This window comes from Rousettus aegyptiacus, unplaced genomic scaffold, assembly GCF_014176215.1.
Source record: "Rousettus aegyptiacus isolate mRouAeg1 unplaced genomic scaffold, mRouAeg1.p scaffold_m13_p_4, whole genome shotgun sequence".
Classification (NCBI taxonomy): Eukaryota; Metazoa; Chordata; class Mammalia; order Chiroptera; family Pteropodidae; genus Rousettus; species Rousettus aegyptiacus.
This window is the reverse complement of record NW_023416307.1, coordinates 64,167,249-64,185,239: the sequence shown is the minus strand read 5'-3', so window position 1 is coordinate 64,185,239 and position 17,991 is coordinate 64,167,249. Positions and strand designations below refer to the sequence as shown.

The 17,991-nt window shown below is 34.4% G+C and overlaps 2 protein-coding genes and 1 pseudogene across 14 annotated transcripts in view; 1 reads left to right on the top strand and 2 right to left on the bottom strand.

Moving 5' to 3' along the window:
* CIP2A (cellular inhibitor of PP2A) overlaps window positions 1–16,343 on the bottom strand; it is a 35,515-nt gene extending 19,172 nt beyond the window's left edge. The window contains exons 1-8 of one of the 3 annotated variants that reach the window (XM_036219945.1): window positions 16,079–16,343; window positions 12,377–12,524; window positions 10,546–10,658; window positions 9,574–9,668; window positions 8,968–9,064; window positions 8,010–8,132; window positions 7,711–7,856; window positions 6,130–6,205 (exon numbers count right to left, since the gene is read on the bottom strand). In XM_036219945.1, the coding sequence (XP_036075838.1) occupies window positions 6,130–6,205; window positions 7,711–7,856; window positions 8,010–8,132; window positions 8,968–9,064; window positions 9,574–9,668; window positions 10,546–10,658; window positions 12,377–12,524; window positions 16,079–16,222 (942 nt within the window). In that variant the 5' untranslated portion in view covers window positions 16,223–16,343. Of the gene's footprint in view, window positions 1–6,129; window positions 6,206–7,710; window positions 7,857–8,009; window positions 8,133–8,967; window positions 9,065–9,573; window positions 9,669–10,545; window positions 10,659–12,376; window positions 12,525–16,078 lie in introns of those variants that run through there. The other 2 variants (XM_016162461.2, XM_016162462.2) reach the window with 2 other exon arrangements.
* Window positions 5,083–5,201, bottom strand: LOC118602163 (annotated as a pseudogene).
* Window positions 16,344–16,365: 22 nt separating the features above from the next.
* The window catches only part of DZIP3 (DAZ interacting zinc finger protein 3), a 99,893-nt gene continuing 98,267 nt past the window's right edge, over window positions 16,366–17,991 (top strand). For 4 of the 11 annotated variants that reach the window (XM_036219939.1, XM_016162446.2, XM_016162448.2 and 1 more), the window contains exons 1-2: window positions 16,380–16,728; window positions 16,828–16,948. The gene's annotated coding sequence lies outside the window, so the exon portion shown is untranslated. Of the gene's footprint in view, window positions 16,729–16,827; window positions 16,949–17,991 lie in introns of those variants that run through there. The other 7 variants (XM_036219942.1, XM_036219941.1, XM_036219940.1 and 4 more) reach the window with 3 other exon arrangements.

Here is a 17,991-nt window from a genome sequence, read left to right as displayed (position 1 = left end):
TTACTTCATAAATTGGGCCTTATACCACATCAGCCTGTTTATTAGCTGTTAATTTAAATTCTGCCTTATTTCATATACAACCAACATATCATTTGAAGCAATTTCTTTTGTCATCTCTTTGCCTATTCATTTATATTCTACTTTTATCTGTTTGGTATATAATGACATATAATTGGGATTTGTGTTTTAATCAACTTGATAGCATCTGATTTTAAGAGAATTCAGCCCATTAGCATTCATTATGTGACAAATAACAATCTTTGATTTACCTTCTTTTAAATATAAATTGTAGTATTTATTTTTGAATAGGTAATATATTCACTTGATTCCAAAGTCAATGGTACCAGCCTGACCTCCGGCTATAATCTCTGAGGGCAAGCAGTGCTACTAGTTTCTTATTTATCTTACCAGAGATATGTTATGAACATACAAGAAAATACTTTTCAAGTACATTTACTCTGTAAATAAAACATACAGAGAAGTACACAAATTACTGCAAAGCTAGATAGTTTTCCCAAAGTGAACACACCTGTTACTAGAAACCAGATCAAGAAAAGGAATTCTACCAAAGCTCCAGAACTGACTTGTCTCCTCCTAGATAATGCCCCACTCACTCCTCCACATCAGATTTCTGACACCAAGGATTTATTTTATCTTAGCTATTCTTGGAGCTCTGCATTTCCACATAAATTTTCCAATCAGCTTACTAGTTTATACTGAACAATCATATGGACTTTATATGTAAATAGAATCTTACAGTGTATACGCATGTCTGGCTTCTTTCTTATAGCATTGTTTTTGTGAAATTCATCCATCTTGTTGCATACAGTTGCATTCCACTCATTTTTACTCCTGTATAGTCATGTGCCAAATAACAGACTGCATATACAATGGTGGTCCCATTAGATTATAATGGAGCTTCAAAATTCCTATTGCTTAGTGTCATCTTAATATCAGAGCACAATGTATTATTACTCATGGTCTGTGGTGACGATGATGTAAACAAACCTACTGTGCTGCCAGTTGTATAAAAGTATATCATATACAATTATGTATAGTGTGTAATACTTGATAATGATAATAAACTACTATGGTACTGCTTTATGTATTTACTATACTATACTTTTATTCATTTAGAGTATACTCTTTTTATTTATAAAGTTTGCTGTAAGAGTATGCTGTTACACCAGCAACAACCTCATATATCTCATGTTTATAGCATACCTTCATTGCATCATTTTCTCTTGTGCTTGATTTAATCTCATGTTGTTTTATAAATTTAGTGCAGCCTAAGTATACAGGGTTTATAAAGTCTACAGTAATGTCCCAGGCCTTCACAGTTACTCAGCACTCAATGACTTACCCAGAGCAATTTCCAGTCCCGCAAACTCTTTTCACGGTAAGTGCCCTATTCAGCTATACCATTTTTTGTCTTTTATACTGTACTTTTACTGCACATTTTCTATTTTTAGATGCATACACACCACTGTGTTACAACTGCCTACAGTATTCAGTACAGCAACGTGTTATACAGGTTTGTAGCCTAAAAGCAATAGACTATAAAATATAGCCTAGGTGTTTAGGCAATACCTAAAGTATACTTACCAGGGTTGTGTAAGTATACTTATAATATTCATACAATGATGCATTTCTCAGAACATATCCCCATTGTTAAGTGGTGCTTGATTATATTCCGACATATAAATATACCAGTTTATTTGTCCATTCCACTGTTGATGGCATTTGGGTTGTTTCTAATACTTGGTTATTAGGAGCAGTACTGCTATGTTCGGCATCTGTCTTCTGGTGAACACACGTTTTCAATTCTCTGGGGTAAATACTTAAGAGTAGAATTGTTGGGTCCTGGTTTCTGCAGTGTCCATTAGTAGATAACATCAGTTTTCATAAGTAGTTGTACTCATTTTTAGCCCATGTGTACTGGGACATTTATAAATTATTTTCACTCTCATCTATGGTTAATATTATTCCCATATTTAGTTTTAAACATCTGGTGGGTATATACTGGTATTGCATTACTATTTAAATATGGATTTCTCTGAATAGTAATTAAGTGAGCAACTATTTCATATTTATTGACCAATTCACACTTTCTTTGTTTAGGTTAGCCATTGAGTTAAGTGTTTTTTTCTGACTTATCTATACAGGTTTTAAAATAATATATTTGAGATAATAGTCCTTTGTTGGATGTATATTATAAATAACTTTCCCACTCTGAGTTGCCTTTTCACTCTCTTATTTTCATGAACGGAAGCTCTTAATTTTAATGTAGTCCTCCTTATCAATATTTTTCCTATATAGTTGGTGCTTTTGCTTCCTGTTTAAGAAAATCTTCATCTAGGCCTTCAGAGAGGATTCAAGATGACATGGAAGGTAAAGGCTGCACATGTCTTTTCTAGCAACCAAAATAAAATTAAAACAAAACTACAGAGCAATCAGTACATGGAGTTGCCAGAGTTCTGACTGAACAGAAGCTCTACAAATAGGTCACCTCGAATAACAGGTCACCTCAAAACGGTAGGAGGAGCAGAAACACGAAATGGCCTGGTCCCACAACCGCACATGGCCACTGAGAATCGAGAGGGCTATCGTGGCTGCAGAGCTACCTCCTCTACCTGAGGAGCAAGGCAACCTGGCCATATACTGGACTCCCCAGCATAAGGTTCCAGTGCCAGGAAGAGAAGTCCCCATAGCCTGTTTGTGAAAACCAGGGAAGGCTGCAGCTGAGTGAGACAGAAGGCTGTGAGAAGTGGAGACCTTCCTTTTAAAGGCCCATACCTGGTCTCACTGACTCCCTTGCTCTAAGCTCTAGTGCTGAGATGGCTGCTCGAGGGGAACCAGGAACATAAGGGAGGCACTGAGCTGTCCAGCTACAGGGCAAGGGCTAGAGGGGTGGCTTGCTCCTTGACAGGTACAGGCAGAAGCTATCATTCCTTTGTTGAGCCCTCCCCCATAGGCCTGCAGACGCAGGTGCCATCAACCTGGATAACACAGGTCCCTCCGCCTGGGGGTATTCCTGAGACTCTGCCTCTTCCAACTTGTGGGTCCACTCAAGCTGCTTCCAGTGATTTATTCCATACAAACAGGCTATCTTGGCTCCTGCTACGAACTTTCACAAAATCTCTGAAAGACTCACAAAACCTAAAAAAGCAGCATCTGGCCTCGGCATGCCCTGGACTTTTTGCTGAGCAGCCCTAAGCCCCATATCAGGGGCAGCTGGTCTCTGTTTCTGACTTGGCCTCTCGAGGCACCTATAAGTCCAGCATGGGTGGCAGTCATATGTGGATTGCTTGGTGACTCTTACCAGGTGGCCCGAGGTGCACAGGCTGCCGCTGAACTTGGCCTGCAGCCGGACCCCTCCCAGGTCTGTGCTATAGGGCCCCACAGCACATCTACTACATAAAGCCACTCTACTGAGACCAGGAGACTTAGGAGCCCTACTTAATACATAGAAACAGACACAGGGAGGCAGCCTAAATGGGAAACAAAAAGCATATCCCACATGAAAAAACGGAACAAAGCTCTAGAAAAAGAAGTCACCAGAATGGCAAACGATATACCAGATGAAAAATTCAAAACAGTAATTATAAGGATGCTGAAGGAATTTACGAGAGGAGTAAGACGAACTTAGTGAACTTTAATAACAAAAAGATAGAAAATATAAAAATGGAGATGGAAAACATAATAGAGAGCCAGTCAAAAAAGAAGAACACAACATCTGAGGTGAAGAGTACATTAGAGGGAATAAAAAGAGTGGATGGAGGATCGAATCAGTGATATAGGGGATGGGGTAGCAGAGGACACCTAATCAGAACAGCAACAAGAAAAAAAGAATAAAAAATAAGGTGATTTAAGAAACCTCTGGGATGTCAAGCATAACAACATTCACATCATAGGGGTAGCGGAAGGAGAAGAGAGAGAGCAAGGATTTGAATACCTATTTGAAGAAATAATGATGGAAAACTTCCCTAACCTGGTAAAGGAAATAGACATACAACCACAAGAAGTTCAGAGTCCCAAATGAGATGAATCCAAAGAGGCCCACACCAAGATATATCATATTAAAATGCCAAAGGTTAAATTAAAAAGAGAGAATATTAAAAGCAGTGAGAAAAGCAATTAGTTGCATATAAAGAAGTGGCCATAAAACTGTCAGAAGATTTCTCAACAGAAACTACAGGCCAGAAGGGCTTGGCACAAAATGTTCAGTGATGAAAACCTGGGACCTACATCCAAGATTATATTATTCAGCAAAGTTATTTAGAATTGAAGGACAGGTAAAGAGCTTCCCATACAAGAAAAAGCTAAAGGAGTCCATCATCACTAAGTCAGTATTATAGAAAATGTAAGACGTACTTCTTTGAGAAGAAAAAAATATGTATTAAAAGTCTAAATAAAGATGGCAATAGCTACATATCTATCAAGGAGTACTTCAAATGAAAAAAGAGTTAAATACTCCAATCAAAAGATAGAGTGGCTGAATGGATAAAAAGACTCTTAAATATGTTATATACAAGAGACTCACTTCAAATTAAAAGACATACACAGACTAAAAGTAATGGAATGGAAAAAGATATTTCATAATGTACCTAGAGGGTAGTGTGCTGAGTGGACTAAGTCAGACAGAGGAAGACCAATGCCATATGATTGCATGTGTGTGAGAAATCTAAAGAATAAACAAACAAACTCATAGGTACAGAGAACATTTTGAGGGTTACCAGGTGGTAGGAGGGTTGGGCAGGGTTTGTGAAAAAGGGAGAAGGGATTAAGAAATACAAATTGGTAGCTACAAAACAGTCATGGAGATAGAAAGTATTGCATAAGGAATATAACCAATAATATAATAACTATATATAGTATCAGAAGGGCATTAGATTTATTGGGGTGATCACTTTGTGAGTTATATAGATGCCTAGTCCCTATGTTGTACACTTGAAACTAATATAGTATTGTATGCCAAATATATTATTTTTTTTAGGTGAGGCAACCCTTGGTTGACCTCACAGATTGCAAGGACCTTGTCAGTTCACAATCCTTATTTATTTATTTATTTTTTATTTTGTATGCATGCAGTACCTGGTCTTTCTAGGTGGTCTCCCATCCAAGTACTAACCAGGCCCGACCCTGCTTAGCTTCTGAGATCAGACAGCATCAGGCTTGTTTAGGGTAGCGTGATCGTATACTATGTATTTCTTTTAAAAGTTCAGTTTTACCTTTCTCATTTATATCTATCATCTTTCTGGAACTGATTTACACATTTGGTGTGAGGTTGTGGTCAAAATCGTTTCTTTCCATGTGGAAATTCAATTGACCCAGTGTCACTTATTAAAATGATCACATTTTAAAGACTGCACTGTTATCAGATGACTATAAACTACAGGTTTGGTTTCAGACTGTACTCTGTTCCATGGGGCTATCTATCCTTATGACAATACTGCATGGTATGAATTAACACAGCTTTATATTGTCTTGATATCTGGTATAAGTCCTCCAACTTTGTTCATTTTTTTCAAAATAGCCATGGTTATTTTTGAACTTTGCAAAATCATATGAATTTTATAATCAGTTTCACAACTTCCACACCAAAATAAAATAAATACAAAAACAAAAACTACTAAAACTTGCTGTGATTTTGATTGACCTAATATTATAAACTCTTGCACTCTATGAACTTGATATGTCTGTATTTATTTAGGTCTTTTATTTCTCTAGATGTTTTGTAATTTTAGAGTGGATACCTTGTGCATGTTTTGTTGGATTTATCCCGTAAGTGTGTGACATTTTTAAAAATCAGTAAATAGTATTATTTTTAAAATTTCATTTATTTAACATTTTCTTCATATTTTTTGGTGAGCTTATGAACATCTCTCTTGGCTATGTAGCTAGAAGTAAAATCACTATGTCATATGGTATACAGTTTTCCAAAAGGACTGTACAAGTGAATAAAGATTCTGGGAGAGTTCTAGAGTACTGGTAATTTTCTGTTTCTTGATCTAGACATTGGTTAAATGGCTGTGTTCAGTTTTTAAAAATTTATAGAACTGTGTACTTAGAATTTTGTTCAAATTATAGTTTTTAAAATTTTGAAACAAAAAGTCATGTTTTATATACCTTTGAAGAAGAATCAGGATCTTTTCCATTAAGAAGACTTAATACTTGATTAAGACATGAAGAAAAGTGCTCATACCTACGTTTGAAATAAAAATATACATCAAATGACAATCATGAATTGGAACACTGAAATATTTATGTATAAAATTAACATAAAATTTAAATGTTTTCTTTCATTTATTTATTTTGAGCTTCTAATATAGAATAGTCTTTATAAAGTTTATACTTAAACTTAAAACATATTCTACCACTATGATATACAATGAACTGGCTCTGTCATCATACTAAACAGTAAAAAACAATAACTTATGTGGCAATAAATAAATCTTTGAAAGTTTCTGTACCTTTAGGCTTTCTTTTAGAGGCTATAAAAATTCAAAGAAGATGAGTATTCTAATTAGCCAGCTACTTATTAATAAAGCATCTACAACTGCCAGACATTAAATTAGGCTCTGCAGATATAGAGGTAAGGAGCAGGTACTTTAAACGGCACTAGAGGTACCACTCACATTATATCCTATGTGATTGGTGCATCCTGGATTTGGGAGAATAGTGCCCTGTCAGATAACTCACAGATTACAGATGGAGGCAGAAAGACAGAAAATAATAACATAATGTAAAATACAATGCTATAATGAAGAAATGTATAGAATCCTATTAAATAGAATGGGTATCAACCCCAGACTTGGTGGGACAGGCCTGATCAGTGTGGCTTCCTAGACTTGAGTCTTAAAGAATAAATAGGAGTCAGGGATATAAAGGCGGAAAGAGTATTCCAACCTTCCAGAGAAAGTACTTCAGAGGACATAGCACATAGATACATGAAAGGGCATTCATTTCTAGCAAGCTAGTGGTTCTATTCAGCGTCTGAAATGATTATACAAAATACATAGGAAAGAAAATGTGAAGAAATAAGGCTGAGAGATTGCCAGGGACCACACTTTGGAGGGCTATACAGAGAATTTGGATATTCACTTTAAATGTAATGGAAGATGGCAGATTTTAAAAGGGACAAATGGTTGAAGAAAAGTTGAAAGTTGAGCACATGTATAAGGTAAAGAGAGACACTCGAATGGTAGGCACTCGAGAAAGAGGAGAAACTGTTGAAGGTGATAGGATAGAATGAGTCAACACACAGAATAATGGGATGTTTATGAGCGAAACAGGAGGACATTAAATAAGAATTGATATAAACCCAGGTAACTGGTTAAGGAGTGCAGATTTGAGGGAACTCCAATTAGATGGGATTGTTTTTTTTTTTTTTTTCATATAGAAAAAAAGATAAGGTAGTCTTCTAATTGGAAAGTAGTAAATATTTGAAAGAGCCACTGTAGAAAATGTGAAAGATGACTCACTCATTCAAGAAAAAGACTAAAAAAATACACGCATACCCTTGTTATACTTTTATATTTCAGACCAGGAAAGCAAAAAGAATGGGAATAAAGCACATCAAAATATTCTGATTTAGCCTATTGTGAATTAGAATTCAGTTTTACTAAATCTAAAAAAGGTAGTTTTATTTATCACAAATACATCTTGATTTAAAAAAACAATCTTAAAATTTTTCAAAGAAAGCCATACCTGGTAAGATAATCAGCAATTTTAGGAATCTTAAGGAGATCCATGAAGAGATCAACTGAATACTTTCTGGTTAGTGTGCCATCACCATTTATGAGAATATTAAATATTAGTTGAAAAGTCTGATGAATGTTTCGAGCATGGAACAGCTTTAAAAAAATTAGGGAACATATATTATACAAACAAAAATTTAAGTTGACACCATCCGAAAACTTAACAAAAAGCCTCAATGGCTCTTAAAGTTTCAGAGAACATAAATTTCAGAATTATCTTCATAAATAATAACAAAAAATCGTATTTACCTTTTCTCCAACCTCTTCATTTAATGTCAAACTGGATAATATTGAAAGTGCAAACACAACCACAGTTAAACTACTATGGGCCAAAAAGCTTATAAGAGTTCGATAAAAAGATTTCACATTATTCTGAGGAAGAAAAAAAATAAATTAGAAAAAAATTATAAGTTTTATATTTTGGTTCAGAAAGTACCACAGAGTAGGTAAACTTTTATTAAATATTATTATCAACTTCAAGAAGTAAGATGGTACTCTGATATACTGCTTATAGTAGCACAGATAGGTACAATCTCAGTGAAGAGCAGCATTTAGATACAAGATTATAAGTAAATGTTTACCTTTCTCAAGTACTTCTATGGCTCAAAATAACCTCCACTTCCAAAGCAAGACCAGATCAGAAAAATCCAGCACATGAACAAATGAGGTATTGTTTAATTTAAAATTAAACAGATAATACTGAATACTGCTCAGTAGGGAGACTGTTATAAAGCTACCTTAAAGAATCAATTAACTTTCTTGATTTAATGTATTTCTCATCGTGGGTCAGTTAATCTCATTAGTGTGCCTTCACTTATCACAAGTACTGGTAACTGATGCTAGGCATTTATTCAAGGATATTATTTCCAGTGCAGTTGCCATTGATTTTGTGGAAATACAAGACTGAGGTAAATGGGACTGGCAGTGATGTTTCTCTCTTCTATCACCACAAAATAATATTACCCAATACAAAAAATGGGATGCTATGGAAAAGAAAACTTTTTAGTATTCAACATTTGTACTAACTCTTAGCTTACTGTCTTAGCTGGAATACTTCAAACTATTTATATGTTGATGATTCTTTGTTAACTTTTATGGGCCAGCTGGACGAATTGTTGTTACGAATTTTCAAAAGAAAAAGATGGATAAAATTTTATTTACGCATAGAATCCACCACAAAGCAAGAAATATTTTACAAACTTCTTACCAAAGTCTTTATGTATGTTTGAACAGCAAGATTGTGTCGACAAAAATTTGCCAATAATCCTAGACAAGGCATTGTTAACTCATCTTCAGAAGACTGACTGTTTTAAGAAAAATAAAACAAAACATTAAGTTCATTCTGAATTACTCGAGAATATATAGTAATTTACATATTTAAATTCCTTTTTGCATGAAAAAGAAAAATCTGGTTAACATATGAAGACAGCAAGCTTTGAATAGTATTGCCCATTTATTTCATGTTTTGAAACTAAGTGATCCTATTCAATTACAGCATTGAACTATGAAAATGATTTTCAAAGTGACCATGTGCTATTCTCATCAGCATATTTTCATAGCAAAGAGATAAAAAATACAACTTTCAGTTTCAATAAGTTTTTCTGTTCAAGTTAATCCATTTCATAAATTTTTACTATGAAAATTAAAGCTGCTTTACACCATTTGATCCTTAAAAGTCATCAGAGTAAACAAGAATCCATCTTACTTTGTTTAAAAAGTTGGGGAAAAAATAAGGAAAATGGAACTATTACATAATTTTAGTTTAAAAATAAACCAATAGATTATTTGGTTACATGTTTGGTTGCATACTCACATATGGTCTATCAGGAATGTAATTAATTCATCTATATTGGCACCAGAATGAAAAATTTTAACGTTATATGTTAACCTTTGCAGAAGTTGAATGCACTGGGAATAAGAAAATAGTAATGAATATAAACACATAAAATAGTAATGAATATAAACACATAAAAACAAAAACTCACAAAAATGAACTCCTGTGAATATTCTGAGCATGTCACCATTTTTGGAGGCATAGTTTAGAGCAAGAACATTTCCATTTCTTAAAATGGTTCTCTCTTTTTTTTAAACACAAAGTAATGAGACTACTAAGAACCTTGGTATTCATCTCCTGATTTACATGTTCCTATACATTCTATCTCAAATAGAACATCTTGTCATCAACTTGATTCACCTAACCGTCGGAAACTTATACGCGGGTTAAAGCATATATATATATTCCATCAATTTTAAGATATATATTTTTTCACGTTTTACCACCTTTAAAATTGCACACCAGTTTGATTGGAGATGCTTTTCTTGTTATAATTACACTTTAGGTTCAATAAAATATTATGGGTATAAGAGCTTTGAGTCTATGCTAAATAAGACCAAATCTATAGCTTAAATTTTGGAAGAATGTTTCTTCAACAGATTGAGACTAGAAGCCAGCTCAAATTACAATTTTAATATAAAAGCTTAAATCTCAAAATGCTGACATCTGTATTTATAAATCTGTCAAAGCAGTTACAATATAGATTTTTCTTCAGTGAAAGTGCTAAATTTGGAGAAACTTCCCTTCTCTAAAAACTTTTGAACAGTAGGACACGAACAATCAACCAGTTCTTAAATTTATTAATGGCAAGAACTGTACCTAATCATGCAGTATTATGCCAACTATGTACACTGTAAATTAACAGTTTATAATAGATACTATACATTTTGACCTGAAAATAAGGAAAGAAGAACAAGTTTTAAGTGAAAAGTACTGTGTGGGTGTGTATACCTGCAAAAACACTGAATCACTGTGGCAAGTGCTGCTCCGACAAACCACTCCTGCCAGCACATTATTCAGGTTATATGTGTTCTGAAGACAGTCTCTGGTTTCATTGTCTACAGCTATAAATTAAAATAAAATGGCACAAAATATATCCTTTTTACATATGGTCTTCAAAGATAAAAGATGAATGATTTTAAATTTATTTCCATATTAAATTTGCTATATATAAAGATATCAAACTATGATATGGCTATTTTATTTACAAATAACTTCCAATTCAGAAGTTTAATCAAAGAAATTGCATGAGCTAAAAAGAGAAGGGAGTATGAGTTTTTCCTTTTCTTTTTTTTTTTTTGCCAATAAACAAATGATTTCTCTGTGTGAATTAATCTGAAGAAAAAACTTCCTTTAATTATTTGTAGAAATTTTGCTGTTAAAAGTTTATTTCAATTTTTCTGTAATCTAAAAGTAAAATATATTAACTAAAAAGTAAACAAAAATTTTAAAATCAAATAAAAAGGCCATTGCTTACAAATTTTCTAAAATATATAAATGTTGAAAATGATTGTCATTTTCATAAATACAGTTGGTGGATGTTAGAATTAGTACAGCCTTTTTGGAAAGTGATTTGTAACGTAGTAACTATCAAATTGAACAATGACTTGAAAATTCTACTTGAAACTTATGTGACAGAAATACACTATTATTTGAACAGAAATAAATAATAATACTCATTACATTATTGATTCTAATAGCAAAAAATTAAAAAAAAAATACACAAGTACTCACCATTAGTAGAGTAAATTATAGTACTCTACTATGTGGTATCAGACAGCTATTAAAAGGACACCAACCTGGAAAGATATCTAAGATATCTGCAACACCATTTTTGTTTAAAATAACCAAAATTATGTGTTAATTTATTTGATCTAAAATTATTTGTTACAGTAGAAGAAGACCTGAAAAGACATGTATCAAACCATTAAGATATATCCCCAATATTATCCCCAGAAGTGGCAATGATGAGGTTTGGTGGTGATTAAGTAAAGATCAATTTTTACTCTCTATATCTACACTGCTTAGTATCCACTAAGCAACAGGTGGCTATATAAATTTAGATTAATTAAAGATTCAGCTCCTCAGTGTACTACTCACACTTCAAATGCTCAATAGCCCTATGCGGCTAGAAGCTACTACTATGGAACATTTTCACCATCAAGAAAGTTCTACTAGACATGCTGCTATAAATCTTTCTGGATCACAGGATTTTGTGAATATACACATACTAATTTTATAATCACACAAAGAAATATCTCCCCTCCATCCACAAATGCAGATCAAGAAAAAAAGTAATTAATGAAAATTTAAAAACTAAAGATAAGGTCATAAAAAATAGAAAAAGCAACATCTGCATTTTTACCCTTAGCTCTAAGTTCAGCATAGCCTATCAAACAAAGATGATTTTTTTGATCACTAGCTATAACTTTTGAGTGATGTATTTAATACTGGGATTATGTGTATGTACTCTTTTTTAAAATTCAAAAGTAGGTCAGCATTTCCCAAAGTATATGCATTCTTATCTGTAGACCACTTAAGTTTGTATATGCTTCTGATTCTTTGTTCCAATAATCTTAAGAAAGGATGCATACAAGATTCCCTTTTCAAGAGATCCACAAACACTTCTGAAAGGTCCTGCAATGAAGAAATCTTTTGAATGTGTATCATTCTCCAAAATATTCTCCAAAATCTTTTGAATGTGAATCATTCTCCAAAATATTCTAAAAATATTAAATTCATACATTTTCTAAAAAATGAAAAAGAGAAACAAATACATTACCTAGTTGAGATAATAAACTTAAAATACTTAAGATTAGTGGCGCGCTTATATTTGGGTCTTCAAGTAGCTCTACAAGGCAACTCAAGCATTCACTTGGTAATATCTGATTTGATGTAAATAATCGTGTGAGCTTCTGTCCAGAAATTACCTACAAAACAGTAATTAAAATGTGTTAGTTAAAAATTGGCAGTTTTCATTCCTTTTCAATTTCAAATAAACTCAGTTCTTCCGAAGTGGCACTGCAGCTCTTTCTCAACTTAGAAAATTTATACATGCTGTTCCCTCTGCCTAAAGATTACCTATCCCTTCTCTCACTAGCTAATGTAATCATTCAGGTCTTAGTTTTAATTTGTTTCCTCCAGAAAGCTTTCTCTAATCCTTTTCTACCAACTAGGTTAGGTTTGCTTATTACACTATCCTATAGTGTACTATACTTTCATATACTGATAGATTTTTGACAATGTAGCAATATTTATCTTCTCAACTATACTGAACATTTCATGAAAGCACAGACTACAAATCAATACTCTATTACCAATATATTTATTGAATAAAAGAATCCCAGTAGATTCATTCCACCTACTTTGAGGGAGGCAATGGAAGGTGAAAAGTAGCTAAATCTAAAGGCTTAATAGCTATGTAATTAACTATGTGATCACTCCTGCTCCCTCTCCAAAACAGTAGCTGAGCCCAGAAGTCAGAGATTACAAAAAAGGAAGTTAAAAAACATTTTTTTAAGTGCCCAGGTCAAGCATAGACAAATTTTATTTTTGGTTCTTCCACGTTTTACTCCTCTCTTATAACCCTATAAGTTACCCTCTCCCTTCCTCCTCAAAAAGGTAAAGCTGGAATTGAAGACCCAATACATTTGTCAAACAGCCATTTATTTTCAAAATGCTTTTTGAATGTTTTTCATTATTAAGCATATCTTTTCTAAACAAATGGAAAACAATTAGTTACTTTAGAATTAAATGTTCTAAACATTTTATTTTTAGATCAACTCTAAGCAGGCTGTTTTAGTATCCTTCTAAACTTTCCTTTCAGTGTCCCTTTTGTATTCCCTCACCTATAGTCAGTTTTTCTAAAGCTTTGTTGATAAGAGAGTTTCAGAATATCTTTTCCCAAGGATTATGTGTTTTAACATTAAAGGAAAAGTCTATAACACTGAAAAATAGGTCCAAAGGTGAAATTAGATACTGATAGTAATTATTTTGTGGTAAGGAACCTTCTGAATATTGTGCTTTTGCCTATTTATAAAGCTAGGCTTCCAGAATATGAAGGCATTTTCTGCTTTAAATAATTTGCCTTGGAACTGGACCAGTATTTCAATAACGTAAGTACTCTAACATGTAATAACTATTTGTTACAGGTAAAATTTTAAAATTGCTTTACAAATTTTTTCTTTACTCATACACATTGAATGTCTTATGCAAATAGAATTTATTTTAGTAATAACTAATACTAGCATTTACTCTGGCCTAGGCATTATTCTAAGAACATTATATTATGTTAATTCTTTTCATCTTCGTAATATCCTGCAAGGTAGGTGCTAACTACATTGCAGATGAGTACACTGAGGTACACACTAAGATATTAGCATAATTGAAATACATTGTTCCTGAATCTATGCTCATAATCATTATATAAGATTTGTACTATAAAAAACAATCAAGTTTGAGACCAGACCAGCTCTGTCAATAACAAAACAATTCAAAGCTCAGGTTCTGCATGAGACTATTAAAAAATATAGCAGTAGAAGGGCAGCACAATAGCAGAATGAATGATCATCATCTCTCTTTGTATCCTCAGATATTGCTCAACGCCAAAGATCGGTGGTGATGAGAGCAAATTTCATATATTGCTGGTGGGAGCGTAAAATGATGTAACTTGTGAAAAATTGCTTGGCAGTTTCAACTAAAATTGAACATAAACTGTAAGACCCATAATTCCGCCCCTAGGCATATAAGAGAAATGAATACATAAATCCATAACGAAAGTTAAAAATATTTATAATACATTCAAATTCTACTTAGAACTGGAAATAACCCAAATGCCCACCAAGAGAATATATATAAATTGTGGTGTGTTAATACAACAGAGTTCTATACAATAATAAAAAGAATTAAGTACTGGCACATATACAACATGAATGATTTCAGGTTATACTGAATGAAAGAAACCATATACAAAAGAAAGTATTATATAAGTCCACTTATCTGAACTTTATGAGAAAGGGCAATTGAAAAAACTTAAAGGCTACTAAAATTCTATATTATGATATAGGTAGTAGCTACTTGAGTGTACACTTCTTAAAAAAACCTACCAACCTCTTAAGGTTAATGCACATTTTGCACTGTATCTACGTTATCTCTCTAAACAGATTATTTTTCAGTAAACACCTTTAAAGTTTGGAACACAGTATCAAGTGGTCAGTCTGTAAGGCTCAAATTTCTCTGAAGTCTTCAATTCAAGATAACTTGGCGCTCATATTTACACTATATTTGTTTTTTTCTCAAAAGAGAGGTGATGTTTCAAGTTAATATTTGAAATACTTAACTCCATCGTAAATAAAACCGAGAGCACTGCTTATTCTGTGGCTTGTGGATCCAAGAGCATACTGTTCTAACCTGAGAAGCAAAGCATTAGCATTTAACAGCTAACACTTTTGTCTTTATTAGGTTTGCAGAAATTTGTTGAGGTAATGAACGAAAAAAGAAAATGCGCTTAGGAGATGGGCACCTGAAGTAATAAGAAAGAGCATCAGTGAAGTTTGAGAGAACAAAAACACATTTAATGTACTCCATTTTCACCAAAAACTGATGTTGCTGTACTATTTGCAATAGTCTTCTCTTTGTAGTATTTTGCTAATATTTGGTAATTTAACCTTTTATCATGGGGTTAACACAACAAATAGAATGTATTTTAAAATTATGTTCAATTCTAAGTTAATAAAGCTGCGACAGAAAATCAAAATAAGCTCTGACTGAGCTCAATTTTTTTATTAAGCTGATGTCGGTTAGTTGGAATTTAATGAATGCATTACAAATGACAGCAGATTAAGAACAAAAAAAGTTATAAAACAGAATTAAGTACTATAGACACAACTCGGTGGGAATTAATAGAAAAAATGAAAGCAATTCAGTATTTTAGGGCTGAAAAATTGTGAGCAATGTATTTTGTAAGGAAAAAAGGTTGATTACTAGTGAGATTGCTTCTTAATCCAGAGAGAGTTGATATATTTTTCCAGTTCAAAGTCAACATGAGTTAAAATGAAAGCAGTAAAAATAGGTTCAGATTGTAAACTGTCTAAAGGACAAGAGATAAAACAAGTTTTAATCATCACTCCCCATCACCTTCACCGAGAATCGCCGTATATTGTCAAAGCTCTGTTACGATAGAGGAAAAAATTAAAGCAAATGGAAAGATACAGCTCTGAGCTTTCTCTTCAACCCCAAATACAGCCTAAATTCTCCAATCTTTCGTCCACTCTTCTTCTTCTTAGGACTTTCAGGAGTCACTCGTCCCTCCCGCTGCAGCCAGCTGAACGCAGAGGATACTAGAGGCGGTGTAGAAGAGGGTGGGAATTCAAGGATGACACCGGCCTTCTTTACCAAGATAGACAGTTGAGGAAGGGAGAAAATGTCCTTTCTTTCATAGGCTGGGGCCTCTACCCCGCGGCCGCACCCGTTAACTAAACATTACCTCAGGAAAGCCCATCTCGTCTCCCACCGTGGTGCCCCTCACCTCCAAGTGCCGCAGAAGCTGGGTACCGTTCGCCTCCGACTTAACAGCTTTATACTGATTGATGGTCAGGAGCAAGGACTTTAAGCAGGCTGTGGAGTCCATGGGGACCTGCTAAAGACCCGCCGGGGGGCCAGGACTACCCTCCCAGGTCAGGTCTCCAGCTTTCGCCGCGCTTTTTTTAATTTTCGACCCCACCCCCTAGCTTCCAGAAGTTTCCGGTTCCGGTCGAGCTCCGGAAGTCCCTAGGCACTCTGGGAGACTGCTCTAAACCACGGGGCGGGGAAAAGAGAAGGATGGAAGGAAGGGGCCCACGGGCAGAGAGAGTGAGCTGCTCGATGATTCTGTGCAGTGGGTTGGGAGCTGTCCTTTCAGACCCCTTATCCGAAAAAGCCGCGAGGTTTTAGCTTCGAGATCCCGGGAAAACAATCTCGCGAGAAATGCGATTGCGGATCAACCTGCGAAGGGGCAGTTAGGCGTTGGGGGTCCTTGTTCATCAGTGCGCTGTGTTTACCTTTGATTCCTCCCCCTTCATGCTGGATGGCCAGTTTTTCTCCTTTGCGCATCATCCTCCACCTGAGAAATGGTCGCTTTCCTGTAGTCTAGACACGGTGAGAAACTCTGAAGAGGAGAATCTTGAGCTCTAGATTTTGAGGCAGCCTGCGAGGGGCCTCTTTTTAAAATCTCATATGTCCGTCCTTTTTATCCAGGAATGTTTGTTTCACAGAATAAACCTATGACCTTTGGGATTCTGTTTCAAGTTAGTCATGCCCTTAACGAAAGTCGTCAAACTTATTTGAGAAAGCAACCTGCGGGTGACTACTGAGCCAGGTATTGCTCCGGGGGTGTTCTCGTTATTGTCAGTTTTTGTAAATGTCTATTTTTATTTGGCATGATTGATTTATAAATCTCGATGTCTATGGAAATGGCGCTGTTGTTTGCGGCTTTTGATCAGAGATGATATTATGCATGTGTATATCATGGTTCCGGACCTTTTTGCTTAATCTATGCCAATGTTGAGTAAAGCTTTAAAAACCAGTTCGGATAAAATTGTAAGGATAAGTTACATATCCTTTTACTTAAACCATTTGTCAGAAATCTTATTTTGTCAATTTTGCAAAGGAAATATTTTTTACATCACTACGTTTCTAAGGCAGGATTTATTTTTATGTTAAAATCAATTTTAAAAATTGATTTTTAAAATAATATGGCCATTTGAAACGAACGTAAAAATCATTGGGTAATTCATGTATTTATGCAGTCATTCACTCTGAAAACAATTATTGAATGTAACATGGTCTAGAAGTCACCACTGAGGGAACAAAGATAATGAAATATCTCCTGCTTCGAAGGAACTGTCTAATAAGAGAAATAGTACCTATGGAATTCGCCAAATAAATTAGAGGCACCATGAAATAATGGTGAAGAGCGGAATCAGGCCGTCTGCTTACAAATCGTAGCTTTACCTTTTACTGTATGATCATAGGCAGATTCTCACTGCTTCGGTCTGTCCATAAGGTAAAATCTGGCTAACAGTAACACCTGTTGCATAAAGTTGATCATTCAATAAGTAATTAGAGCTTATAGTGGGCTAGGTACTAGATACTAGGAATAAAAATCCTATAGTCGAAACAAAATCCTACCATCAACATTTTGGTAGGGAAAAGAAAAATAAACACAAGTTAAAGAAAGTGAGGTAGAGAAAAGAATAGAATTATTTCTCTAATTAATGGTGGCTGAGAAGGGAAATGGGAGGTCATGATAGAGAAAGCAACCTTTGAGGAAATACTTCAAAGAGCCATGCTCTCTAGGGGAAAAGATTTCTAGATAGAATAGTAAAGCAGAGGCCCTGAAGTGGGAGCCTGATAGTGTAT